Raw genomic sequence first — 21,203 nt, 5'->3', positions numbered from 1 at the left:
CTGTAACGAGTTCTTACGGGTTTTTTGATACAAAAAGTCTATATTTCGCTATGTGTGTTCTTTCTATCTTCAGGAATTCTGTGCATTAGATTTTTCCTGTGCTTATTACAGTTTATCACCAGCAACTCTATTTATCAACTATAATCAAATGATTTGAAAAGATTCCTAAGACCTGAAGAGCAGGAAAAGATAATTAATCATTCCCTTCTATAATTTCACCCTCTGGATTACTGACAAGATTTTATCTGAAAAGCCAAAACTTGGAAGCCTCTGGATTTTAATACCTGATCTGATGTCAAATGGGTGGAGGGAAACATTTCTAAAGAAAATAGTCATAGATGTCATCTATGTAAGACATAGATGCTATAACATGTAACTTGAAAGACTAAAGAAAGTTAAAAGTATAAGCCATTTTAAACTGGTACATCTTAGTATAGCACCCAACTTGACTTACAGCACAACATCAAAATCCTTAACTTGGGTATGATTATGCTTTTAATTCAGAGGGTATGGGCCAAGAAATAAAATACATTAAAGCTCATGGGAGCAACAGCTGCAAACTTGACACATCTGCAGTTCAGACACACAGCTACTGCTACTTTTAGTTACTGAGTAAGTAGCAGCTGCTCTTTCAATTATTTTGACAATCAGACTGTCCCTTCTCCCCTCCCTTCCTTGCACGTGTGGTAAAAATGCTCTTACCATACACTATGAAAAATTACTACAAAAATTAGAATAAATTCCAGCAATATTGCCAAAATATACAAGTGAATATAGCAGTAATGTGGAATGCTTTATCATATTGCCACTGCTTTTCTTCAAAACAAACTGAAACATGCATCCTTTAGGTAGGTATCTGTGTGAAATTCATGCACGTAATGTAAATCTTATTTTTTCACTAAATTTTATCATTTCTATTAAAGGACTGGGCAGTGAGCTAGCAGGAAGATCTCTGACATTCCCAGCACGAGTGAATTTTAGTAGCCAGCTGTAGATTAAAACATACCTAATGAAAGCAAGTCAAACCACTATGGACTGAGGTTTTAAAATTTTTCTTGCACTTTAGGTTTCACAGATAAAAGCTAGTTAAGAGATGGAAGAAACATTGTGTTCAGTGTAAGGTACTATGGATATCTTTGGAAACCCTTATGCTCTTCAGTAGGTTTTCACTGGAGTAAGTGATGTCAGTAATGAGAAAGCACAGAATACAACTGAGTTCTTAGATATTCTGAGTCAGAGACATCTTCTGTGAAAGTAATGATTGGCTATATGCAATCATTTGAATAAAAAGGTGTCATGAATATGTGGTCACCTTTCAAAACAGAACTGAAACTTAAGAGATTTGCCAATAAAAATACTACGAATTAAAATCAGAGATCAGATCTCACTTTTTAATTGGTCTTTATTCTGACCAGTAAACAACACTGTGCATTGATCATCTGAAGATCAAAAACTTTATTTCATTTTCTAATTTTGATCAAATCTTCAAATAAATTCATTCATTTCATTAGAAAGTATAATTTGGATACTGGGTTTCTTTGCTGAATATCTGGACTTCAGTCACTCTGAAAGAAACTGGGATATTTTCCAACCTCTTCAGTTTTATGATATCCATTGAATTACTTAAGATATTTTTAGATCAGTTAAATCTACATTTATTCTATTTCTGATTCTCTCCCCGTAAGTCTGTAGAAATGGGCATTACAAGCTAAATGTTAAAACACTTTCTCATTTCATGTTTCCATCATTACTAATTTTATCTTGGTCAACTTCCTCAGTTCCATCGGTATTCACCACATCACTTATAGCTGAATTAGTTTCAGTATAATTTGTTGACTCACTGATAGTCTGGCATTGCTTTTCTACAGTAAATGTCCTCTATTATGTAGATATCTTTATCCTAAGGCTCAAACTGTTACGACAGGCAACTTTACTGAAGAGAAAATATGATAATTCTGCAATTAAGACAAACTCAATATTTCCACTGAGAAAGAAATAATTATGATGAAAAAATTCAAGATACAGCACAACTGTAATGTAGCAAAAATGAAATCTGAACTGATAAGAACATCCAATGGAATTTGCAAGAAACAAAAACCCCTTCCAGTTCCAAGTGTACTGCTCTTTTAAAAGGTGATAATTCAAACGTCATGCAAAGTTACACATTATGTGCTGTTTCAATGGACAACATCGTTGGAAGATTTATAGATTAACATATATAAAAAGCACAGGATTTTGTGTTGGTTTTTTTTTTACCAAACAGATAGCACAGACAACCTTTTCTGCTTTGGATGATTTTGGCTGGGGTTTGTTGGGTTGTTTTTTTGGGGTTTTTTTGTTTATTTGTCTTTTTTTAACATGGAAATTTGATACCTTTGAAGTTTTGCCAGTCCTAAAATTCCTGGTTGTAATTTCATTTTCTGTTGGTAGAAAGTCTTGTCTGGTTTTGGTACTTACTTAAGATCAGCTAAGAACAGCATATCCAGAATGAAACAGCACTTTTTCAAAAATGAATACCAGAACACGGATGTAAAAAACTCAGCTCAGCTTTTTCATCTCATTTTATCCCAGGATCTTATTATGCAGTATTAACAATAACATGTGCTAGTCTCAACTATAAAATGGAAAGTAAAACCTTCACCTCTTGGTATAACACTTTGCAAATTATACTTGAATTGCTAATCATATTTGCAAAACAGTTTTGGCTTTGAAGCCTATGGTCCTGGTTTCAGCAGTAGCAGTCATTTTTCTCCTTCTTAGTAGCTGGTGTAGCGCTGTGTTTTTGACTTTCGGCCTGGGAACAGCACTGATAACACCGATGGTTTTAGTTACTGCTCAAATGTTTAGCCTGACCAAGGACTTTGTGAGTCTCATGCTCTTCCAGGGAGGAGGAGAAGCCGGGAGGAAGCAGAGACAGGACACCTGACCCAAACTAGCCAAAGAGGTATTCCATACCATAGCACATCATGCCCAGGAGATAACTGGGAGTTACCCGGAAGGGTTAGTTCGATGCTGGGTGGGGGTGAGTTATCGGTCAGCGGGTGGTGAGGTGTTGTATTCTCTTCCCTTGTTATTTCCTTTATCATTATTATTATTGGTGGTAGCAGTAGTGATTTGTGTTATACCTTAGTTACTGGACTGTTCTTATCTCAACCTCTGGGAGTTGCATTCTTTCAATTCTCCTCCCCATCCCTCCAGGAGCGGGGAGAAGAAAAGGGGGGGAGAAGTAGACTGCGTGGTTCTAATTTACGGCCTGGGCTTAAACCACGACATCTATTTACTGAACATGTATTTTATTGATTCTTAATGCGCCCAAGTGAATATGTTTTGAAGAGAAGTATTACTCTATTTATGTCACAACAGCGTGTCTCCAGATCCCTGAGGACAAACCCAAAATATGAGGTTTTCTCCCCATGCACAGTTTAACCCCTCAAGAGTAGCATTTACTAAAAGTGGTGAGTAGAATTTGTCAAATAACTCAGCTGAAGCCAAAACTGAATTATTATTCTGGTTCACTTAAAGCCATGCAAAGACTTGAAGGATTATTAAGGACTACTTTCTGGATAAGTGCACAAAATATAGTCCTTACTCTTGCATCTTAGACAAATTATATTCTTCATACCCATTGTATTTTATGCACATTCTTTTAATCTCATTCTTTTTTCTAGAATAAGCAAAATAGACTTCTATTTCGATTATGACATACAATGAGATTTTTAGCTGCAATTAGAACCACTTAACCATTCCAGCTTCTCACTTAAATGTAATCACAAAACTGTGCCAAACCCATAATTTCAAAAGTTTAAAAACTTTTTAAAAAAGGTAAAAGGTATTTTAGTAAACTTATGGACAAAATGACAAAATTTGTTAGAGACTGTCAAGAGTCCTCTGTCCCCAAACAGCTTTTTTTCTTTCTCTTTGTATATGACTATCTACCAACTTGATTCTGATTCAGCTACTGATTTACGCATTCTAGGACAATGTTACATTTTCAAACATTTCACCATGCTGCTTGCACACTAGTAGTAGTAATGGTATGTGTTTTTATGAACTCTACATATTTGTTGTAGCATTTTGCCCTGTATGTTCTGTAGCTCAACATAACAGAAGTGTAGACCCTCTATTGTGCAAAAATCTTTATCAGCTTAAGGTTTCTTTTAAAAACCTATCACCCTGAGTTATAACCTGATATTGTGGAAAACATAAAATTCATATGGGTGCCACCATTGTAACAATACATTTACAGTTGTGTTTAAAAAAAAAACAGCTAACAATAAAACAACCCAGATTAGAAACAGCACTGTAACATTATTATCTGATCTCAAACAGTTCCCTGACAATAAGTCACATGCAGTATATATTACACTGTGGTAAAATTGCTTTTATAGAATTTCATCTTACTTTTTTGCAATCACTGCTGAGCCTTTTATTGAGAAGTATAATTTAGCATAGATTAAAGTTAGATACAGTGACCAAGACAGCAACTTACAGTTTCTCACTATAAATACTGATAAAGTAACTGGAGGAATCATTTTATGATTGCCATAGGTCCAGTGCACGACACTTGCATCACTTCTGATTTGTGGTTTACTTCAACAACAGCAGCACAATATGCTATGAAATCCAGCATCAGGTAACTACAGCAACATTTTGTCCTTTCTAGATTTTCAGAATATACAGACTTGGAAAATAAAGTAAAACAATACAAGTACTGCTCTTCACCTCAGACAAATATTATCCATCATTAAATATCTTATGCATGAATGCTCTAGGAACTCATCACAGTATAAGTACTCCAAACTTAGAGTTTCTATAAAACTGTTTATAAAGAAACCTCCTTTAAGACAACAAAGACTACACTGCACTTAGTCCAGGCCAGTCTCATGCACTCCAAAAGTCACATTTGCTACTAATTTTTGTTGCTACATCTGGGCCTATTTATAGGGTGTCAGTTCATTCTGCAAGGACAACTTCAACAAAAACAATCAAGTAAGGGAGGTAAAACCATACAAACATTTTCCTGAAACTAAACCAACAACATTAATAAAAACAATACAGAAAAATGCTTTATCTAGGGCTAATTTCACCAAGCAATTTCCATTAAAAATGAGAATTCATGAGGCAAATAGCAAAAAGCTGACCAGTGACACTGTAAAGTTAATGAGATCAATCTAATCACATTCGAAATACACAATTTTCAAGTAAAGCAAAAAGAAGATTTTGATAAACTGAAGAACTTTGCAGATATGTAACACTAGGTAATCACCTTTACCAGATTAAAGTGTTAGGATTCTCCAATTTTTACAGTACCCAGAGTCTAAGAAAGAAATTATTACTATACCATTATTACTGGAATGACCTCTAAAATTCTACATTCAGGTAACTCTCCACACCTCTGTTTTTTTGTAATCCTTAATATTTCCTTCTTCAAGAGCCTTTGATTCTGAAGAGACTTACAGTAAATCAGGGGGCAAGTGATTTCTTAGTAATATCCTTTCTTAGTCTGCCCTGCTAATTAGTGACTATACAAAATGGGTAGAAATGGGAAGGTTTAAAACAAATCAATAAAATATATTAAATCAATTATTGGTGAGAGTATACAGAACACATAGTATGATTTTACAGAATAACTAGAAGTAAACTCACACTCTAGGGTTCACTCAGTTACAGTAAAGAGATAAAACTGATTACTAAAGAAGAGTTACAATTAGCATGTTCAGAAGTAGAAACTAGGCATCTTATAGTTTGCACATTTGAAAATCATGTTCATATTACAACCACATGGATGTGTTTTCTACCAAAACCATATTGTATTCAAAGCTATATTAACAAATTCCTTAAACTCAAATAATAATAATTTAATAAAAATACTATTAATAATAATAATTAAAAAAATAGAGCTGCACACAAATGGGGACGGTTTGGTACTCTCTCATAGTCAAGTGCCCAGAATAATACAAAGAAATGTATGCCTTTTCTTGCCCATGAAAACATTCAGAATTTAAAGGTATCTTGCAAGCAGTATGAATTATATAAACGTTATGTCCCACAGTTTTTCTTCACCCAACAGCAGGTTTTACAAGTGGATTTATGTTCAACAGCTCTTTCCCTCTATTCAGCAGCCTCCACCGGATTTGCTCCTGGATGCTTAAGAGCTTCCCACCCTCCTCCTACTGATGATGTCTCTGGTGACGGTCAGTACAGGAAATGATATTTGGGCTTGCAAAGGGACATTCAAACCTCCGAGGAATTCTTCAAAGCATATTCAATATCCAGACCACTAAATGTAGGCATTTAATAGATTAATTCTAATTTCTGCTGATGCCATGATCCTTTGTAATTAATAGAGTGAATTAAATGTTTGCAGAGGGTAGGCTGAGATCAGAACTGACTGATTCACACTTACATCTTTCCACTGACTACAAATGTAATTTAAAGTGACTTTATTTCTAATTTAGACATGGCTCACAGGATTGGCTTTATTAAAGCTTAAGCCTAACTAAATAATGTAACCCATTTTCAATCTAACTGGTCTCTGTAACATGAATCATATCTACAAATGATATTTGTACTGAACTATTGCACCTGGCTAACATATTTCTTTTGTTACCTAACAGATTAATATTTGAAAAATAAGGAAGACAAATATTAGCTAATGTCACATATAATTGATTTAGCAAATACAAATTACTGCTCATTTTGTCATATAGTTGCTTTGTTCTTTTTGAAGAACACAGAAAAACACCAGAGTTACAACTCGGTTCTACTAATATATGGTACTCCGACCTCAGCTGTCAAATACACTAACTCTGTTGTCAAAGATCTTGTTCTGCATGAAAGAATTGGTAGAAGTTAATGAACTGCTGTATATTGCACATGAAATCCATGCACAGAACTGCACTTTGAGTGTTCACATTTGAACTTTTTAATTTGATGCATCATCTAAAACTGCAACATATTTCCTATCAGAAAAGCAAACCATTCAAATTAGTAACTTAAATTGGAACTAACTGAAGAAAAACACTGTCTAAATGGATTTTTTTTCAAATGGCATGAACATTTACATGGAGTTAAAAACAGAGTATTTGGAATTATAACTTACCATATACCTTCTTGGAAATATTTTTAGAATAGTAAACATGCAAAAATAATACCAGTGATTTTAGTAATGTAAGTTGGCTCTTCTGGAACAGGTTGCCCAAAGAATTGGTAAATACCCCATCTCTGGCAGTGTTCAAGTCCAGATTGGACAGAGCCTTGGTTGACATGGTCTAGTGTCTGGTGTCCCTGCCCATGGCAGGGGAGTTGGAACTAGATGATCTTAAGGTCCTTTAAGACCCTAACTATTCTATGATTCAACAGTGCTAACTCCCAGTTGTCTACTACTTGTACTCAGAGATTAAGGAGCAACTTCTTTAGATTTCTAGCTATGATGTTCAAAGCCTAGAACAGCAGAGCTTCCAATTTCTGGCAACACTGACAATATATTAATGTCTTCCAAAAGTGTTCACAGCAGGAAGCAAAATCACAGCAATGTTAGTAGCCAGGCTCTTTAAAGTTAGAAAGTTTTCCATGTTCACAGTCCTTAACTCTTTACAGGTTTTAGTACATTCTCAGAAAAGACCCTTTTAGCTTCCACATACTGAAGAGTAAGAGCACAGGATCAGAACCACATAACCTCTAATCACAGAGCTTACATAGAACACTCCTGTGATCAGAAAGCTAAACTGTTCAGAAACACCACTTTTTTTAAAATTGAGAAACATTTATTTTACTGCAGTAGTAATGAGAACTAAATTTCCAGCACAGTACACACCAAGAAGATAAATTAAAAATATATTTATTAGTTACGCTTCATAACATCTAAAGTGAGTAAAGTGAGTAAAGAGAGTACTTTAATGAAGAAAAAGTAACCATTTAAAAACTCACATCATAAACTAGGAACAAGATGACAAGAGATGAGGAAAACTGTATTACTGTAGTTGAGCATAAACAGATGGTATAAAAGCATGTTTCTGATATATGACGTTTCTATAGTAGATAATTACTAGGAAGGATATTATTATTAAACTTTCTAAACTAAAGCCTATTACCTATGCAGACAGCAGTATGAATTGAATTTGTCTTCCAAGCACCTTCCTATTCAGTCACTTCTGTAACCATCTACCAATCCCATTTTTAGGGTGCAAAGTTGTATTTTTTAACTTGTGTAGCTGTAGTAAATACACATTCTGGCAGGTGTACAGAATCAGATTTGTCTTTCTTTCAAACCTTCTCTTTCAAGTGATTTTAGCTCCCAAACAAGAATCCACTTTAAAAGAAATGCTAGTTCATGTGAAAAGTGAAATAAAAATATACTTGTAATAAATGAAACAATCTGAAGAGTGATAAATGCAAGCTACAGACTTGGTCTTTGATTGCACATAAAGTCTATTATATTTCAATGAAGATAACTGGCAGACATGTTCAAGAATGAAATAAAGAGACAATATGCTCATCATCTATATATTCCTAGAAAACAGGGATGAAACCCAAGCATTTTCAATAGCTCTGATTTGAAATTGTTCTGATTAATTCAGACTTTCTTGTTGAATATTAATATCACTTAATATAGGTGTGAAATCCTCTGCAAGAAATATGCTTTTTTTCTCTTTTTTTTCTTTAAATTTGAGATTACGCCTAAAGCAACACAAGCCATTAACCTTCAGATGCCAAGGGTTCACTCAGAAAAAGAGAGCTTCTATTTCTATTCCTCTATTTCATGGAATAACATAATGCTTTAGGAACTTTGAAATCTAATAAATCTAATGGGCAGAAAACAGACCACAGGTAGAAACAATTGTCTTTGCACCTAAAAAATGCTGATAAACATAAGGAAAAAGACTAAACGGGCAAGCTCATGTGGTAAATGAGAGTTGAAAAAACAGTAGTGTATTCTTACCGATAGCAGAAGATACTAACCTGGACCATCTCTAATTTTATTTCAAAGAAGGGGCAAAGTATTTAAGTGAGCTGGGACTTAAATCTCAGGAATTAGGAAGAGTGGTAGGCAGCAGTGAGCCTTCTAACCTTGTGGTGATTCTAATTAAGTGATTATTAAAGAGGGAAGGAAAGGCAAAACAAACCAAAGGTATTGACAGTGCTCACTCCATCACTGAGGTGAAGATGCACTTCAAAGTCAACCTGTAGCTGACTTTCATTTCAGACGTTTCCACTGTGAAACGTTTCACTATCCTCTGAAGCAGGCATCCATCTTAAAACTAAAGCATGCAAAACCTAAGATTAAATCTAAGAATAAAGCTGGCAACAACTTCACAAGGCATAAACATTCACGTAAGTAATAACAACCTTAATTTCCTTTAAATTTTATTGATCATATGATGTAGAAAGATGATGGTTCACACTATCATTTCAACTAACATTAGCTTGTAATACTTCACCATAGTTAAACATTTGGAAAAAATCAAGAGCACTTATCTAAATCTTAGTAAGACAAACAGTTGTGCACACATTCATTTTAGTCATGAGGGCATTACAGCTTATTCCTTAGTTATTTCTATAAAATAAAATTACAAAATCATTATTTTAAAGAATGTATAAATCAGAATAAAGGACAGTCACTACCCTGAAGATTTTATGGCTCTAGTATAAAACAAGAGACAACAAATTCACAGAAAAGTAAAAAGAAGCAACACAAAACCAGACAATGTGGTTGCCAAGTGCTATTAACAGACTGAAGCCTACCTGTCAGGTCTATTCTAGGTATTGCAGAAAAACAGAACTTACATAAAGATTTAGAAGAAAGTAACTGAGTAACTGCATTAGGTGCTCCATTTAAGTGAGACAGTCTATCTGGGAGATAGCACAGGTACTTTCCTGCAAGCTTAAGTGCGTGATGAGGCTGTCATCACCAGCTGATATACTGGCAGTCAGCATCTCAACACTGAATATGAGATGACATGTAAGGTGTCAGCATTAGCCCATTAAAGGCCTTGGAAGAGAAAGTGTCTAAGTTTTCCTTGGTGCTATAAAGGAAAGGGAGCTAAAGGAGATGCAAAGCAAGAAAAAATGATGGACTGAAAAGTGATCTTTATAGCTTCTTTGCAGTCCGGGTGAATATAAATGAAGCAAAAATGCATTTGTCAAAGCCAAAGAAAAGGACATTGCAGTAATAAAGATGTGAGTTGATGACAGCATGGGTGAAAATGTCTGTTAGACAGACAGAAAAGCTTGTATCTTAGAATCATGAAGTAAAAATCTGCAAGACAAATTCCTTACTACAACATATTGAATATATTTTTATAGCTCAGGTATGTCAACAAAATGATGACTGACTTCAACTGAAAATTTGGACTATATCTTTAGTATCTAACAGATAAACCAGTATCAGTCCAACATTACTATTAGCTTACATTCAGTTTGACAGCTGAATCTAGTTCCTGAAGTCTTGTTTCTTTACAAATCTTTCACATATCTGGTACCATTAAACTCAATAGCCACATTTTTTATTAATATTTTAATTCTAAATGTGCTTAAAATCGTGCTTGAATATTTTAGCATCAACCATTCACATCCCAAGATTTCAGAAGAATTTTAGAATAATGGCTGTTGTTAGGAAAATGAATGACAGTAAGTCAAAGTCTAAGACATGCTGATGAATAGAAAGGTCTTCATTACTTGTATCTTTAATTACTTAAGCTTAGATAGTAAAAACTGAATTAATTTTATATGTTGCATTCGCATGGCAAGACATGTTTTATCATGTTAAAAAATATTGTATTTGTATCCATATTAAACTTAGTGCTTTTTCTCTTTTTTATAATCTGACACTAGTATCAAATCAGCGAATTAATACAGAACACTTATACAATCAACAGAAATGTCATAAGGCAAGAATGACCCATTTGATCCTATCAAATATCACATGGGTTACAAAGGAAAATGTAAGCCAGCGTTAAAAGGTCTTCCATTTACTGTCTGCCCATTCTGTTCTCTGTTTCCTTAACATGTCAAGTAAAAACTGTTAATCTGAAGTATGATTAGAGCTACACCGCTACACAAATGAGCTTTCTGCACCTGGGTTTGTGAGGCATCCTATGTAGGTAAAGCAGACTGTCTCTCTCAAGAAGTGATAACTATGGGAGATTAACAAGCTCTAACTAGAACTAAACCACTATCATTCTTTTCAATAGAATTAATCTTTATATTGTACATGGGCATGAAATATTTAAAATGTCTACCTGGAAACATATCAGCATAGTTTCACTGCTATCAAAAACTGACCCTGTAAAATCTGAAAATAGCATGTAATTATTTTTGCCCTTGTTACATAGGATTGCATCACATAGCTGATGGCATCAAATAGCAAAGTTCAAAATGGGATCAAATTTTACTAGAGAGGTTACCAATACCTTTATTAAGCAGGACAAAATATAAGCAACTATAAACTCACAGCAAAACAAAAGCATTTGTCATTTCTCCTCCACTCAGCTTCCTAAAATCAAATATTTTCTCTTGGGACACTGCAGTTTGAAATAGTTATCCTCATTCTCCAGTGTACTGTATTTTACAGTAGTCAGGCAGGAGCAATTTATAAAGACATGGAATAGAGAACTGGCTTAACCTGTGGGAAGTCAAGAGACTTATTTCTATCATATGCATGTGCAAGAGAAATGATGATGCATGTTTCCATGATTCTTGATACAGTTTACAGAACAAAAAATGCAGCAGAAAATGTACTATAGCTATGACTTCTCAATAATGTGAATTCAATGCAATTAGAGTACCCCAACAACACAAACTGAACTTCCCAATTTTCCAATGTAGTTTAAATACCTATTGCTTGTACTACCACTTTGAAGACTACGCAATAGTCTACAACTACTGTTAACAAACCAGAAGAATAATGGATTTTATTCTTGCCTGTGGGAGAGAAGCATCATTTGGAGAACTAATAGCACTTCAGTTTAGTCATTCTAAAAGGTCATGTTACGCAATAAAAAAGGGCAAGTCTTTCAGTGATAACATCCGACAGTGATAAAACTAGCACTACAGATCCTCAAAATTACTAATTATGTTTCTATGTTGTAAGCAAGCTAAAGCAGTCTGATAAATGTGTTCCAGATTTATATGCTTCATAGTCTAGTTTCCATAGCCTATAAAGAAATTAAACCATAAAGGAATACCTTAATTGTTAAATAAGTAAAAAAATCTCAAAATACGTAAGGAGAACAAACCAAATCTTCATAGTACTACAGCTCAGATTATTATTTATTTTAAACATATTTGCAATAGACTCTGTAAAACGGGAGAATTATGAAATTGGTGCAGGAAATCAACAAGAAAAATTTAATAGGAAGGATTAACATTGTGAACATTTGTAGTTGAAAGGCATGGCTGCCAACATTAAAGTTGTTTTTGACAAAATACCATAAATTGAGAAAATCTGACAGTGTTAGCAGGTAGCATAAATTATAGTTAGTTGTGCCCTTAGGCACTTCTTTATTGCACAGATAGGCAACTGCAGTTAAAGTGCTCTGAATAAATCATTTTATGATGAAAGATAAAATAGATTGAAGTGATACAGAAATTCATACAATGGTTCATTTGTACAAGGCAACAGAGTTCAGTCAGATGGAGAGAAAACAAGCTGGTAACAGGCTATTTCCCAGACACAGGCAATGGTGGTGGCTTTGCAGCATGGTTTGCTTACAGTCAGCCTGTAAGCAGGAGGTAAATGCCTTTCAGGCATTGCATGCGTATCATAGGGTAAAATGCAATATACAGTGTTTCTATGAAAGTGAACTGTCACCAGTTCACAATCATAATTGAACTTCTACAGGCATATGCAAATTATTTGCATATTCAAATTCCATTCCAAACAATTCCCTGATATGCTCTTTGCTGAAAAAAATGTAAGATTTTGAAATGTAGGGACCTGAAGTGAATACTCTTACAATCCTTTTATTTCCTACTGAAAAACAGGCTCCTTATTTTAAAAGACCGCTTCCCTAGGTTTTTTTGAAAGAATGAAAATCACGTTGTTAAGAGTGTGCTGTTATTTATACAGATGAAACACTATAAATACATAAAAAAGATCCAATTACCTTATCAGAAAATCTCTTTGTGAAATATCAAGGCTCTGCTTGCAACAGCATCTTCAGAAATCATCTTCTCAAAGCTCCTCTCAGTTAAAACAGCATTTTTTTCTCCAGAGCAAACAAAGAAAATGCATCTCCTGCCATCACTTCAGGTCTAACAGTTCTGGAGCAACTCTAACAGATACCGTCAGTCTTGCTGCAACTGCTGGTATTTTGTCATAAATCCATCTCCAAGTAACACTAGGAAGCTAAATTTAATAAATACCACCATGTGCTTGAAAAATATCCCCTTCACTTACTTGAAAATCTTTCTCTTCCAGGATCTCTTTCCTCCACCTGACAAGGAAGGCAGCACAGACATACAAGTGGAAGTGAGAAAAACCCTCTGGTTCAGACTAGAAAAGATAAAAATATATCATTCTTTCAATACATAAAACTTACTTTTGATCACCATATACCCCAAGTATATTTTTATGTATTTTTATGACATTCACTTCTAACTACAAATGTCAGTCAAATCTCTCTCTGTATCATAAACATGTTTGCATTTCACCTATGCCAAACCTATTCATAGCTATTGTCTGTAAAAAAAATTAAGGTGAGGTGTGCATCAGTTTCTTACATTTAAATTCATTCTTTCCAGATGTGTTTTCCATTTCTGATGTTATCCGTTAACTTACACCTGGCATGAAATACAGTATTGTCTAGCTTAACATTGCGGTGTGAGCATATGCTTTATCTCCATTATTAAGAGCAAACTCTTACTACTACTAGGTTTTCCATTATAAATTTTGCTATCGGAACTTATTAAGCATTTTAAAAATACATAACTGACTGAACTAAAGGGTTTTAGTAAAGGAAAAAATCTACTAATTGTAACATAAAACATTTACAACTCAGATTCGTATTCAGATCTGCAAGTTTCTGTTCCAGTTCAAGTCAGCAGATTCTGTCACTTTATAAAACTCCGCCCAGAAATTAAGACTTTATAAGTATACCTAAGAGTTTAGAAAAATCTGCGATCCTATTTTTAAAAGACCTCACTAAGTTTTCCAGTCTTACTAAATTAATCTTAGATTTTATTTTCTACACCACTGAGAACTGAAAAAATAATTATGATATTTAATTATCAATGTGATGACTGTGAACGAAAGCTATGTAAAATCTAATTAAAATAACATTTAAAAATAATAATTACAAAATTAAGCTACATAATCTGACAAATGTAGGGATACTTAAATGCTGATATCTAAATATTTTTTAATATCAAATTGCAGTGCTTTGAAAGTATAGCAGATTTGTTTTCCTATTTCTCAATTGGTCATTTCAAAATTGAAGTTTACTTTTTAGAAAAACATTGTGTTCTGTTCAAGTAAAATGAACTGAAACACTTCTTATTAAAACATAACATGAGAAAATATCTATTTTATTGCTGTTTACCCAGAAGAGCATGGGATTTAAAATAACCACATAAGACACTGCAATAGAGTAACCTCGCTGTTATCACAAGTGGAGAAGGAAAAATATTCTCCTACTACTACTTTTCCTTCTCCCATACCCTTGACTGATGGAAGTACACAGTATATTACAAGGGGTTGATACAAATACCATGGTAGCAGCTACAGAAACAAAAGATCATCTTGTCCACCAAACTAGTAAGAATCAAGAAAAGAGATAATGCCAATTATTTGCAGAGGAGTTTTACTTTTAAAAATGTTGGAACTGAAAACAGAAATTAGTTAATTCTGGAAGTAGAAAAGGAAGATTCTGATTATAGAATTGTCCTCGGTTCAGCTGCAGCAGTTATTTTTCTCCCTCTTAGTAGCTGGTGCAGTGCTGTGTTTTCGACTTTAGTCTGAGAACAATGCTGATAACACACCGCTGTTTTTTGTTGTTGCTAAGTAATGCTTAACCTGATCAAGGACTTCTCAATCTCATGCTCTGCCAGTGAGGAGAGGCACAAGAAGGCAGGAGGAAGCAGAGACAGGACGCCTGAACCAAATTAGCCAAAGGGTTATCCCATACCACAGCACGTCATGCTCAGTATATAAACTGGGGGAAGTCACCTGGAAGGGGCAGATTGCTGCTCAGGTCGGGCTGGGTATTGGTTGGCAGGTGGTGAGCAATTGCATTGTGCATCACTTGGGTTTATTGGGGTTTTTTCCTTTCCCTTTTTAGTTTTATATTCTCTACCCTTGTTATTTCCCTTATCATTATTATTATTATTGGTGGTAGTAGTAGTGGTTTTGTATAATACTTTATTTATTGGACTGTTATTATGGCAACCTGTGGGGTTTGCATTCTTTTGATTTTCCTCCCCATCGCACCCAGAGGGCAGGTGGAAAAAGGAGAGTGAGCGAATGGCTGTGTGGTTCTAAGCTACAAGCTGGGCTTAAATCACAACAAAAATCCTGTGATATTTTTCCTACCTAGGAAAACACTGTACTTGAATAACACAACTTGAATAACATTGTAAAATCCCAGGACAGACAAAGCATATGGTAATTTTAACTAGACTTCTCTCTAGAGGTTGTCTTAATCAGAAAAAACAGACTGAAGTCCAACTTACAATATTAGACTTTTACAGAATCATGTACTCGCTACAATCCTCCTGAAAAATCCATGTCTTTTAGTTTAGTGTTGGCATTTCTCTTGGGGTGGAAAGCTAATGTATATAAAAGCATGAAATGGTATCTCAAGAGGACACACTTGTAAGCAAAGTGCTGTTATCATTTATCATATCAGCTACTATTGTGGAACATTTAAATAACCAAACACAACTCTAAAAAATACAGAAAGCCAATTCTAAGAAAACAACCCTCTTCCTACTTTACTGTATAAATAAATTTACAGAATATGCAGTATCTTAAAAATTCAGTCTTTGATAATACTTTAATTTGATAGAACGTTAATCTCTAAAATGAGAAAAAATATTTGATTTTGTTTTAAATTAAGTATAGAAACAGTATTTGTGGTCTACTTTTTCTCAGCACTGAACTGCAACCAATTTCTCGCTTTTAACATGTCAACAGTCTGTACAAGAAAACATTAACACATTTTCCAGAAGCCACCTTTGAAGGATGTGCTGTCACGGTGAAGACTTTCTGGCATAGTGAGAACTAGCTCAGTTCACTGCTACCTGATGAATTTTGAACTGTGTTTAGCTCCACTTCAAAGAATGGGGAGCTGAAGAGCATGGCAGCAGCCTGAGAATTTGAAATCAAACAGGGAAACAGGGAAGAAAGAAAATGATAGCTATAAGATGGAGGAAAAGTACAGAAATACTGCTGGCAGTTAATACAGGTTAAGAAAGAGGAAGATTATTTTTGCAGATGAAGAAGCAGAAAGATTGAATAGTCTATAAGGATTAAAATTTCATTAAAAATATTAATTATTGATCAGGATACTTTATGTATTGGATTATTACATTTCTTTAATTACATTACATAAGCAGGAAAGAGGGTAGATTTAAGTTAGATATAAGGAAGGAACTCTTCATGGTGAGGGTGGTGAGACACTGGAACAGATTTCCCAAAGAAGCTGTGGCTGCCCCATCCTGGCAGTGTTCAAGGCTACGTTGGCTGGGGCTTGGATCAACCTGGTGTGGTGGAAGGTGTCCCTGCAATGGCAGTGGGGTTGGAACTGCATGAGCTTTAAGGTTCCTTCCAACCCAAACCATTCTATGACATGATGAACTGAAAGGAACTTGGTTTGATATTAATACATACTGATCTTCCTTTCTTCTCCTCATTCCTCCAACATCATACAAATCCTTTACAAGCACGGGAGAGAAGGAAGCAGGATTAAAGAAATCTGTATTAAAGCAGCATTTTCATTTTAAAAGTCAATTTGCAGTAACTGTTGGCAAAATTGTATATTTTGATCTCTCTTAACAGTGTTACATAGGCAGTCAAATTAGATCATCAGAGTGTTCATTCTTCTGATATTAACCTAAGATTCTGATTTTACGCCCAGGAATTCATTCTATTATCACATAATAAAGAAAATTCTTTCATAGCCAGAAAGTCAAGATAACCAGCTTAAAAAAAAAAAATTAAAATTAAAATAAAAAAAGCCCAGAACTGCAACATTGCAAATTGAGAATATTTTGAGGAATTGCAGAAAAAATATCTGCAAGTATGTAACAACCCATACTTTTTCTTGGTATTTTTCTGTTCAACCTTTTTTTTTTCCCAATACAATTTTCCTCAGCTCTTTTAAATGAAACCAAATAGGCTTAAATATGCAATTCATTAGAGAAAAAATACATAACCCCCTAAAGATTTAAGAATTCATCGTGCTTCAGAGATAAGTCTAGGCTACAAAGTATTTCCAATGGATAGTTTTAGACAGTTTTAGAAATTGAGTAAAACAGCTAATGCATAATTGCCTTTTCTAACACCTGCTACCTATTATACCTTTCCATTTGTAGCTTTTGAAGTTGCAAACAGTTTGATCTCTAAATGTAAAGAAATGCAGACTACCAGCTAAAAGCTATTTAAAATCAAATATAAACAATGACCTTGATTTAAATATTTTAGCAAAAGATCTCAAGACAGATGTACAACCTTCCAGAAGACTTATTCTGAACATATTACAAACGACTCAGAGCACATTATCTAAGAACCATCTGTCATTATCTATAAAAATCATTTAGATTGTTAACATCACAAATATCTCATTGCCCTGCAAATGCTAGATCTCCTCTGTAGCTGAAATGAAAGGCATTCTATATACTACACTTCCCAAACTTTTTGAATTAGACAGTCACTGAAAGAATGCAAATTTTGCTGTATGACTAGATGGATTATTGTCTAGTCTAACCTGCCTCACATACCCTGGATACTTCAGCATTTAAGGAGAATAATATCTCATGGTATTATATTTGTTGATAGAGTAAATAAAATGCATGATTATTTTTTAAGTACCCAGAATGATTAAAACTATGAAATTGTGCCAAGGTTAGGTATTAAACCACCACATTTCACATGCAAATAATGGCTCAGACACAAGGACTTCTTTATAGGTGAATAAAGCAACTTTAAGCAACTCTGTTTTTATTACAATACAAAGAGAAGATAGCTTAGCTGTAAAAAGATTTAAGTATTTTTTCCAACATTATCTAAGCAATCTATGGCAGAAAAAAAAGCCAGTGCAGGATCATTATGGAATGTGGAATGTGTTGGCTACTCCTCCATGATTTGCCTTTTCTATTAGCCAGGCACTCTGACTTCCTAGGCACAGACTCAATCCACTGTCAAAACCGTGGCTCAGAGTTCCAGTCTGAGAAGAAACAGAGCACAAGCACACTATGGAGCAATCCATCAGGGTAGCTATCTTCCAACAGCAATGACCAGCAGCTTTGATCTAAGATGACTAAAAGACTGTAAGAGTGCAAGCATATAGCAGTACCTCCCCAGAATATCCTGTCAACTTTCAATGATCTCATGTTTAAAAATGTCCTTACACAAGCAGTAGAATACATCTATTTTCTTTACTAATAGGCCCAAAGCTTTTTGCAACTGTAAGCTTTTTTGGTAATCATAAAGTCCTGTAGTAAAGAATTCCACAAGGCAAGTGCATGCTCTATAGCATGTCTGTTTTAAACCAGCTGTTTTAAACCCAGCACCTACTAGCTTCATGCAAAGCTGCTCAGTAATCACATTGAAAGAGAGTAATAATAATCACTTCCTATTCACCTTCTTCAGTCCATTCATCTTTCCTTCTATTTTACAGACTAGATTTTTTTCTGATCTATTCCACCATTCCTCATATACCAGCTCCACCATCTTTGCTCAGCCTTCTTAAGCATCTTTTTGTGTACTTTTCTGATTTTGAAATAAGGTTGGCATTGTATACAGCATATAAAATGCAAAAAGACCATAATTATCATAGCTGCATAATATTTTGTTCCCCTTTTCCAATAATTCCTAGATTTTGATTTTTTTTTTTTTTCTTTTTGGACTGCTACTGAGCTTCTACTTTCCTCTTGCGCTGGAGTGCAGAAAGCTAACCTGAAGCCTGCAGTTACACCAGTAAATTTAGGATTGTGCCAAACACACACACAATATCACTTTTTATCACAATATTTGTCCACATGGAATTTCACCTGTTATTTACTGCCTGGTTGTTTACAGCAACATGAAGCCCTACAACTCCTTGCTGTCACTTTACCACTCTCCATAGGATGGTGTTGTCAGCAAACTTTGTTGTCTCCCTCCTGCTTTCTGTTCCAAATCACTTCAGGAGAAACAGCTAATGCCTCCTCACAGATTTTAAAAGAATTACATGTGATTTCCTTTAATTTTGAAACCTGCCTGCTTATTCCTACCATACTTTTTTAATCTCTGGACAGTTATCATCCATTAATTTCACAGCCATGATGTTTCTTTAATAACCTTTAGTGAAGAACATTCTCTACCGTTTTCAGCGAGCTCAACAGGCTACATCCACCTGGTGCATATATTGACTGGCTCTTAAAACTTTGCAAGGTGTGATTTCTCACTACAAAAGTAATGACAACATTTTCTTAAAATGTCATATTTACTAATGATGAAATAATATTAAGTTTAGAGAACACTCTCATATGTTCTCATGATGACACCAAATCTCTTCATTCTAAAATATCTTGGAATACTGCAAGGACTACAACTATCTTCATGGTATACAGCAGCCTACCAACTCATGTAGGATCATAATCTTCATTTGTCTATCAGTTCTAGTCACTTATATAATGAAATTTTGATTATTCTGTGGTGCTAAAATATCAAATTTTAGTCATGACACATTTAAAAGTATTTTACAATTGTAGATAAAAATACCTATTAAAAATCTTTATTTTTGGTGAGTTAGCACATTTTGGATTGCCTTCTGTCATTGCCTCTGTTTCACCATGACTATTCCCAAAGGGACAATCCTAAAAGCAAGAAGCGATCAACGTAACAGCACTTGTCTAAACTGAATCTAATCTGATAATAAACACAGCAACTAAGTTGGATTATTTATTCTTAAGAAAAACCCAAAAAACAAGCAAAAAACCACCTTACTGCAGGTGGCCTGTTAAGTAGCTGTTTCTAATGCAAACATTCATCAGTTAATACGAAAATTTAGGATTGGTTTGACCTTTGCATTAAAAGCAAATCTGATCAAAATACATTTCATAGCACTTTAAAATCTGTAATGGACCTGAGATATAAACCTCTGCCATGAAATTCCAGCCACGAGGAACACTGACCATTGCTGAAATTTTTTTGGGGATCAATGTCTTGCACTGTTAGAATGCTCCATGTGGCCTGCAAAATTCATGATAAGATTATTAATCAATATAAAATATAAATGGATGATGTTAATTATTATTTACTTGATTTACCCAGTCTCCCACTAATCATTTAGTTTTAAGAAGCATCTTTCATAAAATTTCCACATTAGCTTGCATTTTGGGAACAGAGCTTAAATTACGGTCCTCTTCACTTGCTAATATATTCAGTTCAAATGGAATGAAAAATAACTAACTTCAAGAGTGCGTTTGACTTTTTGTCCTAGTTTTTCCAGAATAAGCTATGGTGAAAAAAATTCAATGTTTCGCGTTTGGTTCATTTAAAAGACTCATCATTAAGTTTTTAAAGAGTTCATCATGACCAGAATATCAAGTGAATTCTCACTTGATGATGTACTGTCCTGGTTTCAGCTGGGAGACAGTTAATTTTCAACAAGTAGCTGGTATAGTGTTCTGCCTTGGATTTAGGATGAGAATAATGCTGATAACACACTGATGTTTTTGTTGTTGTTTTGTTACCCCTCACACCACCCCATCATTGAGCAGGTTGGGGGGGCACAGGGAGCTAGGAGGGGACACAGCCAGGACAGCTGACCCCAACTGACCCAAAGGATATCCCACACCATATGATGTCATGCTGAACAATAAAGTTGGGAGGAATTGGCTGGGAGGAGCTGATCACTGCTCAGGAACTGTCTGGGCATTGGTCAGCAGATGGCGAGCAATCGCATTGTGCATCACTTGTTTTGTATATTCTCTTATAATTACTGGTTTCCCTTCCTTTTCTTGTCCTATTAAATAGTCTTTATCTCAACCCACAATTTTTA

At 34.6% G+C, this 21,203-nt stretch overlaps 1 protein-coding gene across 3 annotated transcripts in view; it reads right to left on the bottom strand.

Moving 5' to 3' along the window:
- The window catches only part of TBC1D22A (TBC1 domain family member 22A), a gene marked incomplete at its 3' end in the record, with an annotated part of 183,757 nt that overhangs the window by 17,711 nt on the left and 144,843 nt on the right, over positions 1–21,203 (bottom strand). For all 3 annotated transcript variants that reach the window (XM_080632788.1, XM_080632789.1, XM_080632790.1), the window contains one exon: positions 13,400–13,495. In XM_080632788.1, the coding sequence (XP_080488914.1) occupies positions 13,400–13,495 (96 nt within the window). The remainder of the gene's footprint in view (positions 1–13,399; positions 13,496–21,203) is intronic.

The sequence above is a fragment of the Psittacula echo genome (genome assembly GCF_963264785.1).
Source record: "Psittacula echo genome assembly, chromosome: 1".
NCBI lineage: Eukaryota > Metazoa > Chordata > Aves > Psittaciformes > Psittacidae > Psittacula > Psittacula echo.
Note: the sequence above shows the minus strand (reverse complement) of the source record. Positions and strands in the feature narration are given on the sequence as shown.